A 20,327-nucleotide genomic window follows, 5' to 3' on the forward strand; every position below is an offset into this window, starting at 1 on the left:
CCTCCCCCTTGACATCAGGATTACTTCCGATCTCCGCTCCTTCCGTGTAAAGCTCAAGACCCACCTTTTTCAATTATCTGGCCTGGCTCAACCGTAGTTTATCCTATTCCTCCTGACAGTCCTTTTTAAATTTGTAATTTTACTATGGGGTATTTTTAATGGTTAATTTTATTATTATTATCATGATGTATGTAATTGCTACCTCCTCCGTGTATGTATATGTATGTGTATGTGTGTATGTGTATGTTTATATGTATTTATGTATGTTTTTATTGTACGCCGCCCCGAGTCCCTTGTGGAGAGGGAGCGGCTAACAAATTAAATTATCTTATCTATCTTATCTTATCTTTAACCTTAGTCCAATGCAATGTTTTGCTACTCTATATTATTCTTACCAGCAACTCATGTTTAAATGTGGACCATCTCTTGCAACAAACTTGGGCTGTAACCACCTGCCAATCTGCTCGCTTTTAGATTCTCAAATCCTGGTCTTAAACCCACCCCCACCCCCACTCCTCCCCCTGCTGACAGTAAAGGAGATTTTGGCATGGTTCTTTCTTCTCAGCATGGCCATCTGCTCACCAACATGGCTTACGAAGGAGGACGAGCTGCTTGAAAAGCAGAAGTGGAAAGCTCCATCTTGCCCAATGTCTATGTCACGCCCTGCTGACCCAGAGTGTGCACACACTGGAGGGCAGTTCTGGAGTACTGCCGAGGGCTGATTCAGCTGCTGGCTGCCTATCTCTTTCATGCTGAAAAAAATGGCTCTCAGGTGGCTAGGAATCTGAACAAATCAGCATTACCGAAATATCACAGTTTACCAATCTAGGTCACCTTCTTTGTTTCTGTCATTCCCCTCCCCTCCCCAAACAATCCCATCTCCAGAGGCTAACCTGGTGCCTCGACCATTGGCCACCACCATGGACAGCTCTTCCTCTGTCAGATCAGGTTCTCCATCTGTATCATCCAGGCTGGAACTTGGCAAGTCAAACTGGGCAAGGAAAACAAAGAGTGTTGGCCGGTATATGCTGAGATCATGAGAGACAGGGGCAGGAACAGATCGTAAGCCACTAAGAAGCCCAGGTGCTGCCCAACCAGGTCCCAAATCCCCCTATGGGACCACCTCCACTCCACCTTTTCTCCCACTTAGCGTGCACAGCAACGCCACTGGCACCTCACCTCCTCCTGGCCAGGACTCTCTGCACGCTTCAAGCTCTGCTGCCTCTTGTACTTGCGCAGCAACTCTAGTTCCAGGGCTTTGACGGATGCAGCATCCTTTCGGCTGCCTTTCTTCCCCGGCTCCTTGGGACTCTGATCTCCCTTTTTGGCAGCTGCTGCACCAGGCTGGGCGACTCTCTGCAGGCCAAACGGGCTGCCAGTCTTCCCAATGTTCTGCTGGAATATATCCTGGAGGAGTGAGAGCACAAACGCCCCCCAAGGAAGCATCACAAACCCCTGCTGGGTTCAGCAACACAGCAGCAAAGCTGCAATTTTCCTGGGGTTGGGGAGGGGGGTTGGGGAGGGGCAAGGCTTGCTAAGATAAAGTCCAGCTCCTTCCCAGACACAATGAACAAATACTGCCAATCGATAAAGAGACGGAAAAGGGCTCTCTGAGATTAAAAGCAGAAGGCAAAAAAGGGAGTTCTTAAGATTGCTTGCTTTGGGTTTTTCTATAAAGAACCTGCAACTTTATGGAGCTAAAACATACACTCTGTTCTCAAGCCCGTCACAAGAGTATCAACTATGCAAGCTCAGAATTTGTCACAACGTGTTGCTTAGACTCTTAGCGGATTCCTCTGCACAGATTTTCTTGTTGAGTAGGGTAAGTAGGGTAGCTGTTTAGAAAAACAAAGGCTGTGGATGTCTGCCACTTTGGGTCTGAGAGAGCAAACCTGCAAGCCCTCTCAGACAGATTGATGGGCCAGAATATGTATTCTGCGGTGTGGTATAAACAGCCAGGCTACAGACTATGCCGTGGCTGCTCTGAGCACACCGTGGACTTAAAAGCCACTAACGCTTCAGACTGCTGTGCCTGGAGCTAATGTGAGGTGCCCCTATTTCCTACAGGGCACTTAACATGCAGATAAGCGAAACCCGAACTAAGCATTTCCCAAGGTATGTCCTTGACTGCTGTTCCTTGCCTGAGTGCAGTTTGGGAATGGCTTTGCAGAAGGGATTCCTTCCTGCCAGAAAGATGGGCATTAGAGGCTACAACTTTCAATTTCAAGGGACAAAGTGAGATCGATAAACAGCCTGCAAAATAACTTCATAAACGCTTCATTTTGCATTATTAAGCAACAGAGCCATACAAGTAAATTTTCTTGGTAGAAAACGAGTGGTTTTAAGCATCAGAACTGCAGGCTACAATATTCTTGGCTACTAGCCTTTTAAACAAGACACTAATCTCTCCACAAAACCCGAAGCAGGATCTTCTTAGGCTTAGTTGTAAGATGTGCACCAGATATGTTTCGGCACTTTGCTTCTCACAGAGAGGTGCTTTCAACCGAAGAGTAGAAAAACCAATGAGCCTCTTGATACTCACTTCCACCAGTCGGATCTCCTTGGCCAGGTCTTTGATGAGTTGTGCTGGACGTACTGTCCCAGGAATTTCTTCTTCATGCTCACTCAAGGCCTGGGAAGAAAAATATCTAGTCTACTTTTCTCTGCAAAATTGAAACATTGCTGAAGAGCAGAAAGGCTTTCTCCAATCTACTGCTTTCTAGACATGCTGAACTACGACTCTTAGGATTCCCTGGCTGGATGACTGAGGTAGTCATCCTATAACTGAGCCACTCTGGACTGCTCCTGGGACAGAATATTCTCCACTAAATCAGTCTTCCATTCCAAGAGAGGTCTTACAGATAGTCCTTGAGTTATGACCATAATGGAGTTACAAGTCATATTGGTTGTAAAACAGGTTGGTCACATGAATGACCCAATTCCTCATTTTTTGTGGCAGTTGCTAAATGAATGCAGCGGTCATAAATGTGAGTACTACAGTTGTTCAATAAATCCACTGTTTGCTATGGCACGGTTTTGCCAAAAAAACAGAAATGCCAGGTTTTGGCAAAACATTGTAAAAAATAGTCAATGACCATGGGACAATGCAAACGGCCGTAAATATGGCCATGTTCCCAAGCTCCCAAAGTAGCTGTCACATAACTGGGATGGAGGGGGCGAATTATCAGAACTTTGGATCCAAGTTGTACGTCCCCTTTTCCAGGACCTTCTGGGTCCTGATTGTTACCCAGCCCAAGTATGAGTTATTCTCTCAATCATTTACCTCCTTTTTAGTCCAGGAGCGAAATGCAGTATTGAGGGCTTTGGCCCCATGAGCCAAATAGGCAGCTGGGTGCCTACGGTTTTCTCGAAGGCCTGCCAGGAGAAAGAGAGAGAGGGGGAGGGAGAGAGCATCAGTGGTGGCCATTCTCATGAGCCACAGGGAGAAAGGGGGATACTAAAAACAGGCGAACTCAAAACTCACCTCGGAAGATATCCAGGAGATGTTTGCCAACGTACCAACAGATAGTTTCAAAGTTGGGGAATTTGAAGAGATCAGCTGTGCTGAGGCGCTTTTCAATCTCGTAAGCCCTAGGTAGGAAAGAAGGGAGGAAGGAAGGGAGGGATGTAACGTCTTCCATAAAGAGGACATTGCTTCTGTAAATTATGCTAATTTGCTGGACTCCTCTCCTCGGATGGTTTGGTCAGCAGCTACCAATCAAGAGCCATAAGAAGCTATCTAGGCACTAAACACTCATTCCTCTGACTTCCTCTCATTCCTCCTGGGTTCTAGTCAGCACTTCATTAGGCAACTAAGATTACATGCGGCATTCTCCATTAACTTTGCTTCTCAGAAGCTAGCTGGGAAGGCTGCCCAAGCTGATCACATGACTGTTACACAGCAACTGTCATAAATACATGCCAGTTGCCAAGCGCCTGAATTCTGATCACATGACCATGGGGATGCCACAATGGTCATAAGTGTAAAAACCAGTCATAAGTCAGTTTTCAGTGCCATCGTAACTTTGTGCAGCCATTAAACAAATGGTTGTAAGTAGAGGACTATGTATGTTTAATTCTTTAACCAATATTGAGTTTGATATGCTTCCAGGTGTTTATACTCTTACATCCAGGATCCTCTGAAGAAATGATGTTATGCCAGGCCAGATGATTGCGTTCTCTGCTTTAGTGTCATCCACATTAGTAAGCAATAACTCACTTAAGGGTTTTCAGAAGGATTTTTTCCCAGACTAGCTCGGAGAAGTGGAAAAATGAATTTGGGATCTCCACTCTCTACTCCCAAGTCTTGGCTCTTCCCTTGATAGTTTTCCCAGATGCTCAATGGTGGCCAATTGCTCCCATTCAAGCTTACTTGAGCTGCATCTCAATGTTGAGACTGTGTAGAAAATTGCCTCCAAAGGCCAGGCAGTCCACAGGGGTCAGCACAGCATGGATCCACCCTGGAAGGACAAGAGGTGGTAAGATGGTAAATAGCTTCTCAAGAACATTGACTGACTGGGAAAGAGAAGAAACAGCTGTTTCTGGCCTGAAATGCCAAAGGGGAAAAAGGACTTACCTGTCGGTATGAAGAGGGTCTGGCCCTGGCGGACAGGACAACGATAGCACCTATCCACTTGGTCCCCAAAGAACATTTCATTCTGATTGGAGGAGCTGCTCCATGCCTCAAAGAGTGTCAGGTTGGCCACAGTGGGACGTACCAGGTAGAAGATCTTCTCTCCCTGCGGGGAACGATACAGAATAAATTTCCCCACTAAGTCTCCTCTGTCTTTTTCCAAAATGATAAAGAGTCGAAAAAACAAGGTGCACATATATAAGGGAAAGATTGATGTAATAAAGCACAGAGACACTGGGTACTTTGGCACTAATTTTTACATGGGGGACATGTCTCATGGACAATTAGACTGTTCCAAGGCCAGAAAAAATGCTGTTAGCCTCACATTTCAGAGGCAGCATTTGAAGAGTAACAGAATTACAAACACCTTCCTTGTCTGAGTCAGCTTGCGCTGTCCCACAGATAATCTTACCCAATAATTTTACCAAGCTTTCTCTGCATGATTCTTTTTTTTTTTTACAAATGTTGGCACAATTTCTTCTTCTTCTTTACATTATAAATTTCAGGAACAGATATCCTTCATACATGAAGGAAAACAAAGACCGCAGTGCATGCCAAGGTAACGGAAGGTCTGGGCCAAGAACAACTGAATTCTAAAGAAGAGCCATGAAATGTTGGTGTTAAGTAAGACCATCTACATAACTTTCTATATTTTATACAGTTTATAATGAGGGACATGATGATATACAGTGTGCTAACGTTCAGTTTTCTGGCTGCTGAAAATCTTTACTTTGTTTCTGGCTACAGCTGCAAATTTGACTAGTTTGCAAATGACAGCAGAGATTTTCCAGGTGCTGAATTCTGCAATTATCATCCAAATGTGTCTTTTGGTGGCATAAACATATTTTTGCAATTGTAAACCAACATTTCATGGCCTAGTCCAAATAGAGTCCAAAAATAAGTCCTCCACTCTTCCCCAAACTGTGCTTTCTGTGCTGGATTTTAAGCTACCATCATCCCCAGAAACCTTTCTTAAAACATACATGTGCCTTCAAGTCAGTGTTGATTCCTGGTGATTGCTTGAACTAGTCCCTGCTATTTTTTTTGCCAAGACTTCCAAAGTGGCTTGCCCATACTTTCTTCTTAGGGCCAAGAGAGAGTGGCTGGCCCAAAGTACCCAGCTGGCTTTGTGCCTAAGACAGGTCTGAACTCATCACTTCCCAATTTCTAGTCTGATGCTTTAACCACTACACTAACTGGGCTCTCATCTTAAAACATGAGAAATGGATAAATTAAAACCATTTCATCTTTTCTTCTATGGATTCAGTATATTTTCTTCATGCCGACACCTCCACAAAATGCCTCTGGACCCTTTTAACAAGAATCCTTGTGAGAAACTAATGAGGAAAATAATAATAATACTCTCAGTATGAAGCCATGAAAGGCAGCTGCATCCCAACAACCTGGACCACCTGTGGCAAGAATGAATGCATTCTAGTTCTCACTTGCCCTAGGGAAATTAACTAACTGATCTGACTATACCAGTTACTGGACCATACCACATCAGAATGTAACTTCGTGTATTATTTTATGCTGCTACTCCAATTACTCTTATTTTCCTTCTTCGGTTACACCAGTACAAGAAAACCTTGAAAACAAAGATGCAGTGGGAAGACCATTCAAACATCCACCAAGGCATTCTGCCAGTTCTGAAGCTTTGCATAAGGATCCTCCTTCTATCCCATATACCAGATTCTTACCCGTAGGACATGGTACCAGACAGAGGTGCCTCCAAAGTCAATGTGGAAGTCCGTGTAGCTGTCCCGCACCCCCATCAGGCAGTACTTTTGTACGCTGGGACGCTCAAAGACGGACTCTCCTGGCCACAGGTTCTCCACCCAGGACAACTTGCGCACAATCTTTGGTGTCTCCACCAAATTAGACAACCTGAAAAATGGCAAAGGTAAATAAACAACCTCATCTCCTTCCAAACAACCCCTGAGAATGCTTTCGGGTGGCTGGTGGAGAGACTACCTACTGATGCTTAAACCCATGGTTTGTTCCTCCCCTTCCCCCCAATTGCCTCTAGGAAAATATGGCAGGAAAAAAAAAACATCCCCATCCTCATTTGTGAGAAAGGGAATAATTACAACTCAGTGTCTTCCAAATAACGATAAAAGTAGTGCTTGAGTTGTAACTGTAACAGAGCTTGCTCATTATTTTGTCAGCCGTAACAGTTGTAAAATGGGTCAGTCACATGGCCAACCTACTTTTATGCTCTTTTGCAGTGGTCCTTAAGCGAACCCAGTGGTAGGCTGTGTGAACGTGGCAGTGAACCCATTATTTACTGTGGCATGGTTTGAACTGTCTGACACCGCAACTGAGCACCCAAACTGCAGTCATATTTATTATTTATTTATTTATTACTTGAACTTATTAGTCGCCCCCTCTCCCCACAGGGACTCGGGGCGACGTACAAAAGTATTATATAGCGTACAGAGGAGGTAAGAATAAATAAATAAGTTACAATACCTAAAAAAGTTAAAACCCCAGTGAAATTAACCCTTAAAAACTAAAATTACCAATTAAAAATGCCCTATGACCCTAGGAGGGGAGGGGAGGGGCTCCTGACCATCAGAATTTCAGATTTAGGTTATAAGCCCCCTTTTCCAGGCAAGTCATAACTCTGAACAGTCGTTAAATGACCAGTTGTAAATCAAGGACTACCTGTGATTGATTTCTCAGAATATTCAGCCTGTATTACCCTTCACCCCCCCACCCCACCCCCACCCATTTGAAGGGTGGAACAGAATGGAGAACTTCTTTGTATCCCTTCAGCTAAATAAAACCATTCCTGGGGGAAATAATACATCTTGATGCCAAAACACGGAATCTTGCAGATCTAGGTTCTCCCTACGCGGGTGAGGATGGCGTGTAAAACAAAAATAACTGGACTGCTTTTGCAGACTCGTGCACCCTTTCTTGCAACCTTCCTGCACTTTTTTACCTGGTTTCTGAGAATTCCAGACTGATGACATTGAGCACTTTCTCTCGGCGGCTGCTGCAGTAGTAGCCGACAAAGTCACCCAGACGCATCTTGAGGTCAGCTTGGCGTGTCACATCAATGACATCGATCTCCTTGTCTGCACCTGTTAAGAAAGAGATACACCTCATGTTGAGCAAGTCAGCTGGGAGGCGGCAGCAGCAGCAGCCATATTTCCCTAAGTTATACCTCTGAAATACACTGTGGGGCAGGCAACAAACTCATCAGAAGCTTAGTGATGCAAGCATCTCCCTCTAGTGGTCCTTTCCCCCAGCACCTTGGTCAGCAACTGCTGCTTATACTCAAGGGCCAGAATGCCATTTTGTCAAAGGTTGCTAGGCTACTTAGTACATACATACCTATCTACTCTTACTTTCAAAATTCAGCTAAGGATTTTCCCTTTCCAAACCCTGCCTTCATACAAATGTTCGGGTTCTATATTACAACATAGGATGCTGCACGTGGATGGCCTATTAGCATAAGCCATTCTTAGGGAGGGAGAGCCAGCCACCCACAAAAGCAACAGCGGAAGCTACGTTCACTTTGAACAATAGCATTTCAGCTGGCAACAGGGGAAGAAGGGTTGCCTTATGCATTTAAGAATATACTACACTCTGGGTCTCCTTTAGGGAAGGCAGGCAGACTGATGTCATCTATCATTCTCTGAACTGTAACTCTCACACTTGCTTGCCCTTTGCTGGGACTGATAAAAATTGAAGTCCAAAGCATCGGGAGGGCACTTCGTTGCCTTAATCTACCATAAATTGTACTGGGTTTGAGGAATAATTAAGAAATAATGATGCCCTATACTGCATAATTTTTTATCCATCAAAATGAGGAATCTCAGGGAATATTCCCAACAGTTTTGGATAGCTGCATGCTCCAGAAGAAGATGGTAAGTGAACTGACTTGTGAAGAAATCTCAGAAGTAATGTCTTTTGTCTGGTTTTGACGTAGCAGCTGTGTGAACCCAGGCACTATAGCTTATTCAACAAGCTATCATTAGAACAAACTATAACTCAAGGTAATGTCTGAACTAAGCCAATGTGGGATGATAAAAAACTTCTGCACAGGTTTAAGGAGACCTTAGCCTACAACTACACAATCACTGCTATTGATTGAAAGCCTCTTACTCATCTCCTATGAAAGAGAGAAAACTAAATTATAGTTAGGAACTAGCTGCTCAGGCAAGGCTAACCGGCATCTGCTTTCTTTGAGCAAAGTGTGGGTAAGCAATCGGGCAAAGTACCAGCAACTCTCCAAGCAAAGGGGCCCATTATAGCATTTTCTCAGGCCTGGATTTATTGAGCCCATAATTATAACTTGGAGTTAAGACTGTGGAACTTATAGCTGTCCAGATATTGTCGAAATAGATATAACTTCTAGCATTATTGAGTAGCTGACTTAAACTTGAGCATCAGCTCAGTAATTATAACCACCACATGCCTGAATTTGAGGATTGCTGTTAGTTAGGATAGCAGCTCAAAACAAATAAATACAAGAAGCTATTTAACTCCTGTGCTGACATTCTGACCGATTAATTTGGGTTTTGGATTTTTTTTTTGCACTGTAAACATCATAAGCCACAAATTCCTGTGGAAAAGTGAAGCATGGAAGCTATAAAGAATATGTTCTTAATTCAGTTTAATAACTCTTATGATGAAAGAAACATTCATTTCCTTGTCAATCTTTCCAAGATCTCCGTGCTCTCAGTCAGAATAGCAAAAGGTGGGAACAGATTTTCTTCTAGTAGACAAGGAAAGAAGGATAGCTTCACCTTTCTATATCTGCAGAAAATACAAATCTTTATATCTGCAGATAATAAGAAAGAAAAGTGAAAAGGAATGAGAGCTGAAGATTTGAGGCGGCCTCAGGAATATCTCCAATGGGATGCAATGAGTCTGTTACACTGCACTGATCACTTGGATCTTAAGGATATTATAGAGCTGGAAAAACTGCAGAAAAAAGCAGCCCCAATGATTAGGAGGATTGGAATACCTACCCCCCCCCGAAAGATTACCAAGATTAAGTCTCTAATTTGGAATAAGATCCCTTTTTACAATCCTTTAGTAGATAGTTGGGGCAACTGGATGGAGCTGAATGTTTACTGGCTGGATACCCTTCTTGACACCTATGTGGAGTTTGCAGCAGGTGTGTGTGTGTGTGTTTGTGTGTGTGTGTGTGTGTGTGTGTGCCTTAGGAGAGAAACATTTGCCACTATCTAGGAGTGAACTCTCAGCCTTCTGAGTAGATGGCAAGCATCTTCACCACTAAGGCACCACACCATTCCAAATCTCTAACTTGGAATGAAGGAGGGTAAATGGATACTGTATAGCAGAACGAAAGATCTTGCACAGCGCAGGTAATATGGATGTATTTTTTTCCCTGCCTCTCTCTAGGATATTCCCCTAAAGACTAAGAGAAGGAGACACATTTTTACACAGATATTAGTTAAACTATGAGATTCACTTATCAGCAGATGTAGGAACTGCAGCCAGTTTGAACTGCTCTGAAAGGGGATTGAACAAATTTAGGAAGGATCAGTGGTTATGAATACTGTTGAACAACCAATTTCGTTTTTATTACAACCAATTTTGTATTTAAGTACAATGACAATAAAGATTACACTTATACTTGTACTTTAATGGTTGCCTCCTAAATACTAGTCACCATACCTTAAATACTAATTGCTGAGATATGACAGTAGAAGGGATTATTGTCCTCCAGCCCAGACTTATGACTTTTCCAAATGCATCCAATCTTACTTGTGTATCCATACATCTATGATAAACAGATGTGCTTGCAAACCCAACAGTATGACTGCAACAAACGGTGATTCAATCAAACATACAGTTCTCTCCCTTCCTCAAGCTTTCGTTTTTCTGCAAACTGAAGAATATTTGCTGAGATGCAGTGACTGAGAAGAACCACATCTTTGGCCATAGTTCAAGTGGATACATTCCTCATTAGTGTTGGTAATTGAGGGATGAGCTTAATCTAAGCAGCCAGTGGTGACAAACAGTGTGGCTTTGTTTCATCAATCTCTGATAAGAGGTCATTTGACCTCTGCATAGAAGTGAATAACTAATAGTAATGCCAGATAATATTTCTCCTTATATAAAAACAAAATACATCCCTTTAGCAAAAAATGACCTTTGCTTTCTCTGCAGCCTATAACCTGCAAAGTAGTGGGTGGTAGATATTTTGGACTTCAGTTTCCTCAACTTAACTAGTGGGAAAAATACTGTAGGAACTGCCCGGCAAAGCATGTAGAGAGCCTCATGCTGCTGGCCCTTGCAAGAGAGCTCTCCCTCAGGTCACCAATCAAGCCAGTCTCCTAGCACTCACCAACATAATGCTCCACATCACGCACAGTGAATGTTGGTGGAGGAAGAGTCATGCCCAGGCCATCCTTCTTCAGGACCAGTAGAGGCACGCTGAAGCTGTTCTCTTCAAGGAACTCCACAGTCAGTTGTGTTCCACTTGGCTTTAGGATCACATCATCCGCACTGAGGAAGCAGGAGGGACAGTCAAACCAAGGACACACACTGCTGTTTTCTATAGCACACTTTCTCAATTTGGTAACCTCCATACATTAAAACTACAACTCCCAGAATTCCCTGTTCAAAATGGCCTCAGTTGAAAGAACATTGGGACAGTAATCCTCTGCAATGGGTTTGTGTAATACACACATTCTCTGTATGTTACGTTTGTAAACCTGATAAACTTTGGCTGCCTTGTACTTCATGACTGTTATAAAGTATATGGTTTGACTCTATTTTTATTTTTATATCTAATTTCCTACGACTATAGGTTCCAAAGCAGTTATAAAAAAATATATTTTTACTTACTTACTTATTAACTTTTTACTTACTTACTTAATTTATTTAAAAAATTATTTATTTATTTATAAATTTATTTATTTATTTAAACATTTATTTATTTAAACATTTATTTATTTAAACATTTATTTAAAACATTATTTAAAACTATGCTTCATTATTTGAGGTCTTGGAGCAGCATTCAGTATACATTAAACACATATTTTACAAACTGCCTTTTCTTTTATTTAAACTGGACATTTGCAAGGAGGAAGAAACAGAATTATTTTGATTCCTTTTCTTTCAGCAGTTGTTTGGCTATGTCTTTGGAGACCTCTGTGCAGCTGCCTGTAAGGTGTGGCAGCTGCAAAGAGTCTCCCTATAGAGACAGCTATTCTGGTGCTGGAGGAAACAATGACAATAAATAGCAGTGCTATCCAGATAGGAAAGAAGGGTAATAATAATAATAACAACAACAACAACAACAACAACAATAACAACTTGAATATGGTCTGGATTGATTATAAAAAGGCATTCAACTCATTGCCACATAGTTGGATCATAAAATGCTTAGAAACAACTGGCATTAGTAAAAATATTACATCCTTCACTGAAAAGGCAATGAAACAATGGAGAACTGAGTTGGCAGTAGGGAATGAGAACTACGGAATGGTTAATATCAAGCGAGGAATTTTCCAGGGTGATTCACTTTCACCTCTTCTCTTCATCATCGCGATGATCCCACTATCAGTAATCTTAAAGAAAATGAAATTAGGCTACCAAACAGCCAAAGAAGCTGAAAAAATTTCGCATTTATTATATATGGATGATTTGAAACTCTATGGAAAATCAGAAATAGAAATCCAATCACTGACAAACCCAGTCCGAGTATTCAGCACCGATTTTTCAATGCAGTTTGGCATAGAAAAATGTGCCACTGTATCCATAAAAAGGGGCAAAATCACTGCATGTGAGGGAATTGAAATGCCCAATGGCCAACTAATTAAATGCAACGAAAATGAAGCCTACAAATACTTAGGCATTCTGCAGTTGGATAACATCAAACATGGAGAGAAGTAAAAACTATTGTCAGGAGAGAGTACACCAACAGAGTTAGGAAAATTTTGAAATCTAAATTAAATGGTGGAAATACAATCAAGGCCATAAATACCTGGGCAATACCAGTTATAAGATACACAGCTGGTATAGTTAACTGGACACAAGCTGATTTGGACATTTTGGACCGAAAAACCAGGAAACTAATGACAATGCACTACAGTTCACATCCACGTGGTGACACTGATAGACTATACCTGCCCCGAAAATCAGGTGGCAGAGGATTATTACAAGTGAAGCAAATAGTTGAAGAAGAAAAACATGCACTGGCTGATTATTTAAAAGAAAGTCAAGAACATCTATTAATCGAAGTAAAGAACAAAAATCTATTGAGGGCCCAACAGACGAAACAAGAATACAGAAAAGATGTGATAAAATTAAGAATGGAGAGTTGGCAGAACAAAGCATTGCATGGCCAATTTCTGGAAAACATAAAAGATAAAGTGGACAGTGAAAAAACTTGGTTATGGTTAACAGCAGGTATATTAAAGAAAGAAACAGAGTCACTAATCCTGGCTGCGCAAGAACAAGCTATCCGCACAAATGCCATTAAGGCCAAAATCGAAAAATCCTCTGATGATGCCAAATGTAGACTTTGCAAAGAGGCTGATGAAACTGTTGACCACATACTCAGCTGCTGTAAAAAAATCGTGCAGACTGACTATAAAATGTGGCACAATTCAGTGGCACAAATGATCCACTGGAATTTGTGCAAAAATTATAATATTAAAACAGCAACAAACTGGTGGGAACATAAGCCTGAAAAAGTCGTCGAGGGTGGTCAAGATCTTGTGGGATTTTCACATACAAACGGATAAAATACTGGCGCATAATACACCAGACATCACACTGGTTGAGAAAAATAAGGTTACAATCATAGACATTGCAATACCAAGTGATAGCAGGGTCGCCGAGAAGGAATATGAAAAAATCACGAAATACCAGGACTTAAAAATCGAAATCCAACGATTATGGCACAAACCAGCAGTGGTAATTCCAGTGGTAATCGGCACACTGGGTGCTACTCCAAAAGCACTGGAATTACATTTAAAACAGTTAAAAATTGACAAAATCACCATCAGTCAAATGCAAAAGGCCGCACTGCTTGGATATTACGAAAATACGTTACGACATCCTAGGCCCCTGGGTGGGGCCCGACTAGTAATTAATGCCAAATCCGGCGAAACAACTGGCTGCTGTGATACAATTCTGTTGATGCAATAATAATAATAATAATAATAATAATAATAATAATAATAATAATAATAATAATAATAATAATAACAACAACAACAACAACATATTATATATTATAATATTATATAATTAATAATAGTATTATTAATAATAGTATTAATGGTAATTAATATTATTATTAATAATAATAATATAACTCCTTAGTGAGGAGTCTACGAAATACCATGCAAAATCTGCCCTGCAACATACATAGGACAAACAAACTGGAGAATAAATGCACGCATCACAGAACACAAGAACGCAGTAAGAAAAAAAGAAAAAAACGTCCTCCCTTTTCCAGCACCTTGCTACAGGACATGAAATTAATTTTGAAGGAACAAGATTAATCTCCAAAACTGAACACTTCAACAAGAGAATAATTATGGAAGCTACTGAAATAGAAAAACACCCCCACGACGATACCTCTCACCTACCAGACATCTGGAAACCAGCCCTAATCAACAAACGAGCCCCACCCACCACCCAGGCTATTACAACACGAAACAACAATGGACACACAGCCAGCACCAATCTACCAATCATGATACAACCACACAACCAATCATTCCACTTACTGAAACAATGCTAGCATTCCACACACACCCATCAAGATTTATAGAAAGACGGCAACTCCGACGACGCTTTAAGCCCAAAACCCAGCCTGAGGATGGCGAGTGAGACCTCGCCGAAACGTTGCCAAGACAATCTCAATCTTACATGGGAAAAGACCCGAATACAAGACCAGCATACCTACATCTGTGAAAATCTATATATATGTTGTAGGGATATATATATTCCTACAAATTAAAAAAAAACACCACTCTTGAACCTTTTTCAATAAATACCTTTATATAAAGCAGCAGCACAAAATCTTGAAAAAAACAAAATGCACTGAAGAAATAGAAGTATTAAATTGCTTCACCAAAGTTAAAGCAGTCTTGACATTATCACTGGGCAAGTTTATTAATTCCATCCTGCCCAACTGTTGCTATCTGAGAGACCATAGATAAGTAAATCTTGGCAAGGCATTTCAGAAGTTGCAGAACTACAGCTCCCAGCATCCTTCTAAAGGAGAGCTAATAGTGAAAGCTCCTGGAAGTTATAGTTCATTAAATATTGCTCATTCATGAGCAGAGGAATTCTTTTTGAACAAGTTTTACAATAAAATTGCCAGGAGGAACTGAAAGAAATGCTTTGATTTAGCTAGAAATCAACCAGTCATTCCACAATATGGCTATTTGAAATGTCCTTTTTTTCTGTAATGGCTAAAACATCCATCAAGCATCATCTCACCTAGGAAATATTCTGCTGCGAAGTTCTTTGATGAATTGACTGCTGCCAGTCTTCACTGTCTTGCCAACCTCTTTGTTCACAGAGGATTCAGACTGTTTTGGATTTCCTCTGCGCCGTTTCACTGAGGGAGAGAAGAAATCAAAATATAGACAAGCATATAGACAATTCAACGACAGCAGTGCAGAGATTATGATGATGTCCCATCTCTCTTTTGCTCAACTCAAGGCAGCCAACATAATGCTCCTTCCTCCTATGAAGCATCTGGCAAGACTAGTGATGAAGTAAGCCTGCCCAATATCAACAATCATCTTTCAGAACATCAAAATATGATTTATAGATACATACAAACATTAAAAATCATGTCGTCTTGATGATTGCAAACCATAAGGTTGAAAAATGCCATCAATATCTACTGGAATTTCAGAAATCAAACATGTTGCTGAAAATATTTACATATTGGGGCTGAGCTAACAAATTGCCTACATCAACGAAGGCTTTTAAAAACAGATTGTGCAATGTATGTTTATTATTTATTTGATTATATAATTAGAATAAATAAAAAGCACACAAATTATGCACCTGGACCTAGAGCCAGATGACACACTTTTGTTCAGTGTCTCTATCTGAGGTAGAAATGGCTGAACAGAATTTTAATAGCTGTAGATATAAGTAGAACTCTGTAGCTATTACTCGTCATAAAAGTCCTAGACCTGTCACTCATTGTAAAATAATATAAACAGTAGAACAGCAGCCCATAAAGGTAAGGAAACTGGGCTGGGCATGCAGGAAGAGCTGTGCAAAGTTGTCAAAAAGATTCTCTTCAGTTCCCTTTAGCTGGCAGGCCTTGTCAGCTTCAAATGGTTTTTTGAAGTTCTTATTTACAAGAATGTGTATAATACACCATATATTTGGCCATTGGTGATGAAATAGCAACCACGCGGTCATTATTATGTTTGTTTACATCGTATTTTGTCTTCTTGGAAGTGTAAAATATAAAAAGACAATAACTTACTGACAGACGGTCCGTGAAGTAGTTCACAGTTGGGGCAGTGATACAAGTCAATGTCGGCTGCTGCATCCTCTTCTACTCCAACGCAACTTGAAGAGAGAAAGACAATTGCTTACTTTACTCTACACCGACTTTAAAAAGTTAGACCCAAATGTCCTTTCTCCAAATGCCTAGCCTGGATGACGGTCCTGCAAAGATCCAGGAAGCTATAGCAACTCTGAATCACAGGTAGTGTAGGTGAATTCTGAATGCCGGTTCTACAGGCCTAATGCTTCTAGTCTAAAGCTAGGGTGAGTGCTTGGAGAAGATACTGGAGGGAATGATTCCACACTTTGCTTGATGGGGGATCTGTCCCTGATCCAGTCCAAGAAACATTTTCATAATTTAACCAGCATAATTCAATAGCCATGTTTTGGGCTTGAAACAAAGCATCAAGCAGTTCCCTATAAAGCGTAACTACTATCCAAATCCACTTTATTTGAACATCCTACAGAGTAAAGGCTATCATTCAGCAATAATTTTAACAAAAAAAGTCCTCTTCAGTGTAAAATTATTACACAAATTTGTCTGAGGTAAAAAGGAACAGGAAGTGGTGTAGAGTTAAAAACACAACAAAAATAGGCTGAAAGCTGTAGTGTACTTTACGTTTGGATTCTGCTTATCCTTGAGGAGGTTATTCCAGACGGAATGAATGTCTATTTACCTGAGGGAATTTATTTATTTCACCATTTCTCAGTGCACCCAACTCGAAACACTTCGGTTGCGTGAAGACAAGTGGCAATGCAAACTTACTTCAGTCCAAGTTGACTGCCGTTATTAGAGCTTAAGGCAATGATAACGAACGCCATCCTTTCAGAATTATGGGATACGATTCCCTTATTTCCTGATTCTTTACAATGCTGGTTAATTGGGACTCCATCACTTACCTTTGGTTGCACTCATCTTAGTTATGTACCCAAGTTCTGTTGCCGAAAAAAAACATCTGTATGAATCATGCCATGAGCACCTTTGTATAGATTTAATCCTCCAACTCTCTCAATATTTGTTGCCTCACACTACAATGAATGCCTCAGCATACAGATGTAGAGATAGGGTACCATTAATTACTAGGGACAAGGTTTTTTTAAAATAATGCCTCACTGAATCTTTTGCAAGTGAATTTCAATCACAAATACACAAATCTTAGTCTGACCCGGCTAAACAATCCTGAAAGCAACCACCCACTAAGACCTAGTGTTGCTATAGGTTGCCCATGCCCTGGAAAACGTCCATTTACATTAGCACCCAAAGAGAAAACAGGCTCAGGCAGTTCAGCATGCCCAAGACCAGCAAACAGACATTTCCACTCGTTTTATTGCTCACCTGCCATGGAACCAATCCTGGCAAGCATCACACTCGATCATGAAGCGGGTGACATCGTAGGGCAGGCGACAGAGACAATACACTGGGACAGAGGCCATGGTGGAGGCAGGGGCTGCTCCAAGTTCAAGCCAAGGAAGACCCTCAGGAATCAAAATGATATCAAAGTGTCCCCTAGGGCGAGCCGGGGAGGCTTCTCATGCCCAGGCCTGAAGGAAAAAGTCCTGTCCCAGCTGGGGTGAAGTGAGGATGGAATAACATTCATTCACGCAAAAACGCACCCACGTCCCAGGCACCAACTTTTGTGCAAAATGCAGTTGTGAGCCTGAAGTCCGGCCGGCTTTTTTATTTTGGCCCCGAAATAAAAAAACAAAACCAGCAAGGAAAAACAACTGGTTAATCCTCCGGAGATCGCCTTTCCGAAGCCGTTTCGGACAGACCTCACGTTTTTTCGGGGGTTTCCCTAAGAATCCGAAATCCTCCGAAACATCCCCCCGAAAAAGCTCGCAGCGCCTCCGCCCCTCTCCGTTCAGAAGTTTGCAGGCTCCTTTTCCCCTTCCGAGGGAAGGGGAAAACGGGGTTCCCCTCACGACCGACCTCCCAAATTAAGCGGAGTCCCTCCGTGCGGTCGGCAAAGCTCGCTTCCCCTCTTTCTTCTTCCACTTGGTCCCCGGGGGGGGGGGGGTGAAGAAAAGACCCTCGGCTCTTCCTTCAAGCCCAACAAAGCGCGCTACGGCTCCCTCGCTCTCCAAGGACGACCTCCGTACTCCCTTCTCCCCGAAAGAGCGAGATCATTGTTTCCCTCCCTTCCTCTCCCCACGATGCCCATCCGAGCTCCCCCTTTACTCCCACGATCTCTCCCCCTTTCAAATCAAAAAGTTCCCCCCTTCCCCCCTTTCTTCTTGCCCCGGAGCCGAAGGCGGGCGCGAGACTCTGCCGATTTCTCTGCACGCCAGATCCCGGCACCTTCTCCCCGGCGGAAGCAACAACGCCAGGACGGGGATCGAGGCCTTCCCGAAGCAAAGAAATTCCTCTAGGCTTTTCGACCGCTGAAAAGGCCTCCGCGAGGCCTAAGGTCCTGGGGTTTTCTTTTCCAGCCTTCCCAATAAAGTTTTATTCAAAACAAGGGAAGGGAGAGGAAGGGAATAGAGGAGGGGCTGGCGGCCATCTTAGGAGAGGCAAAGCACGGGCGCGCGGAGAAGCCATCTTGAGAGTGGCGCTGGGGGCCCCCCAGGCAAGCAACGTCCAACGACGATTGCGGCAGCCATTTAGGGAAGCGTGTCAAGGAGAGCGTTCCCACCATAAAGACAAACGGAGTGGCGGAAAGAGCGCCCTCAGCCTTCACGAAAGAAGGCGGGATATTCGGGTTATTTCCGACAGGGCGGGTAATACCGGAAGCGATGGGAGATCCGGGTTGTATCGGAGAGCTGAGGCGATTGTCCCTCCCGGAGCTCGTTTCCGGCCATGAGAATCGCTGCCTAACCGTCTGCGTGTCCGCCCTATATTTTCGAACTTCAGCCCTTTTGTGGGGAAATGCCGAATTTATTTCGTGGCGTTTATGCTGCATGGAACAGCTATATGTATGAAACTGCCTCTGCAGTATAGGTAGTCCTAGACTTACAACAATTTATTTAGTGACCGTTCAAAAAGTTACAACGGCAGTGAAAAAAGTGACTCGACCGTTTTTCACACTTGCGACCGTTGCAGCATCCCCATGATCACGTGACCAAAATTCAAAACTGCTGACTGACTCAAGTTATGACGGTTACAGTGTCCTGGAGGGGGTCATCTGATCCCCTTTTGGGACTTTGTGATAAAGTCAAGGGGGAAGCCAGATTTGCTTCACAACCATGACACTGTCTTAATAACTGCAATGATTCACTTAACAATTGTGGCAAAGTCGTAAAATGGAGCAAATGCACTTAATGTTTCACTTAGCAACAAAGGTTTCACTCCATTGTGGTCGTAAGTTGAGGACTACCTGTACAAGCTGAAATAGAGCATGTGATGGAGCTTGGTGTGTGTGTGTGTGTGTGTGTGTGTGTGTGAAGTTTATAATCTGCAGTATTTTTAGTTGGTCTGGATGTTACATGACTGCCTAAACGTGTTCCTACAGTTTTCTTGGCAACATTTTCAGAAGTGGTTTGCCATTGGCCTTCCATTCTTCATAGGGCTGGCCATTCTTCATTGGCCTCAAACTTAGTCTCTGGTTTCCTTGGAGCCTGGTGCCTAAACCAAACTGACTCTTGTGTTACAATTATTTAGGGTAAAAGGCAGAACGGGGTTGATGGACAGCCCAAGAATTAAATTTAGGATTTTGTGTAATTTGGGAGTAAAAATGCTTATAAAAAAATTGCCCAGTCTCCAATCTTTGTTTTTCAGGGAAGGTGGTCCCACAGCAGCTTCAGAAGATCCTCAGTGAAGTAGACTTATGTGGACCCCTTTCAGTCTGGTTACAGGACCAAAATGGCATTGGGGGCACATTTGGATGGGGGAAGGGGTACATTGCCCAACCTTGCTCTTTCTTGACTTCTCAGCAACCTAAAACCTAAAACCTAAACCTAACCTAATATCTTTAAGCATGATAGTTTTCTGAATGGGCTCCAGGGGTTGGGTGTAGGCAGCACTGTATTGTGGTTCTCTTCCTTCAGGACCAGTTCCAGTCCGTGTGTTGGGGGGGGGGGACATTTGATCCCTGATTTGAAGAGTGCCTCAGGGTTCTGTTCTTTCTCCACTTCTTCCACTGAGGAACAATGAACGTGTACATGAAGCCACTGGGTGATGTTATCCATCAGCACAAGATGAGGTACCATTCATGGTGTAGCTACCCAGCTTTCTCTCTCTCCCAGGCTTCCCTTTTTAGAGAGGTTTATAAAG

The 20,327-nt window shown here is 42.4% G+C and overlaps 1 protein-coding gene across 3 annotated transcripts in view; it reads right to left on the reverse strand.

Moving 5' to 3' along the window:
* Positions 1–18,775, reverse strand: part of PHF8 (PHD finger protein 8) — a 34,839-nt gene extending 16,064 nt beyond the window's left edge. Inside the window, exons 1-13 of one of the 3 annotated variants that reach the window (XM_081938952.1) lie at positions 17,454–18,775; positions 16,095–16,180; positions 15,083–15,203; positions 10,965–11,125; positions 7,581–7,722; positions 6,334–6,520; positions 4,577–4,739; positions 4,373–4,460; positions 3,485–3,591; positions 3,284–3,375; positions 2,543–2,632; positions 1,180–1,407; positions 894–991 (exon numbers count right to left, since the gene is read on the reverse strand). In XM_081938952.1, the coding sequence (XP_081795078.1) occupies positions 894–991; positions 1,180–1,407; positions 2,543–2,632; positions 3,284–3,375; positions 3,485–3,591; positions 4,373–4,460; positions 4,577–4,739; positions 6,334–6,520; positions 7,581–7,722; positions 10,965–11,125; positions 15,083–15,203; positions 16,095–16,180; positions 17,454–17,551 (1,661 nt within the window). In that variant the 5' untranslated portion in view covers positions 17,552–18,775. Of the gene's footprint in view, positions 1–893; positions 992–1,179; positions 1,408–2,542; positions 2,633–3,283; positions 3,376–3,484; positions 3,592–4,372; positions 4,461–4,576; positions 4,740–6,333; positions 6,521–7,580; positions 7,723–10,964; positions 11,126–15,082; positions 15,204–16,094; positions 16,181–17,017; positions 17,376–17,453 lie in introns of those variants that run through there. The other 2 variants (XM_081938953.1, XM_081938954.1) reach the window with 2 other exon arrangements.
* Between the last annotated feature and the right edge of the window lie 1,552 nt (positions 18,776–20,327).

The sequence above is a fragment of the Natrix helvetica genome, assembly GCF_964273705.1.
Source record: "Natrix helvetica genome assembly, chromosome: 1".
NCBI classification, from domain to species: domain Eukaryota; kingdom Metazoa; phylum Chordata; class Lepidosauria; order Squamata; family Natricidae; genus Natrix; species Natrix helvetica.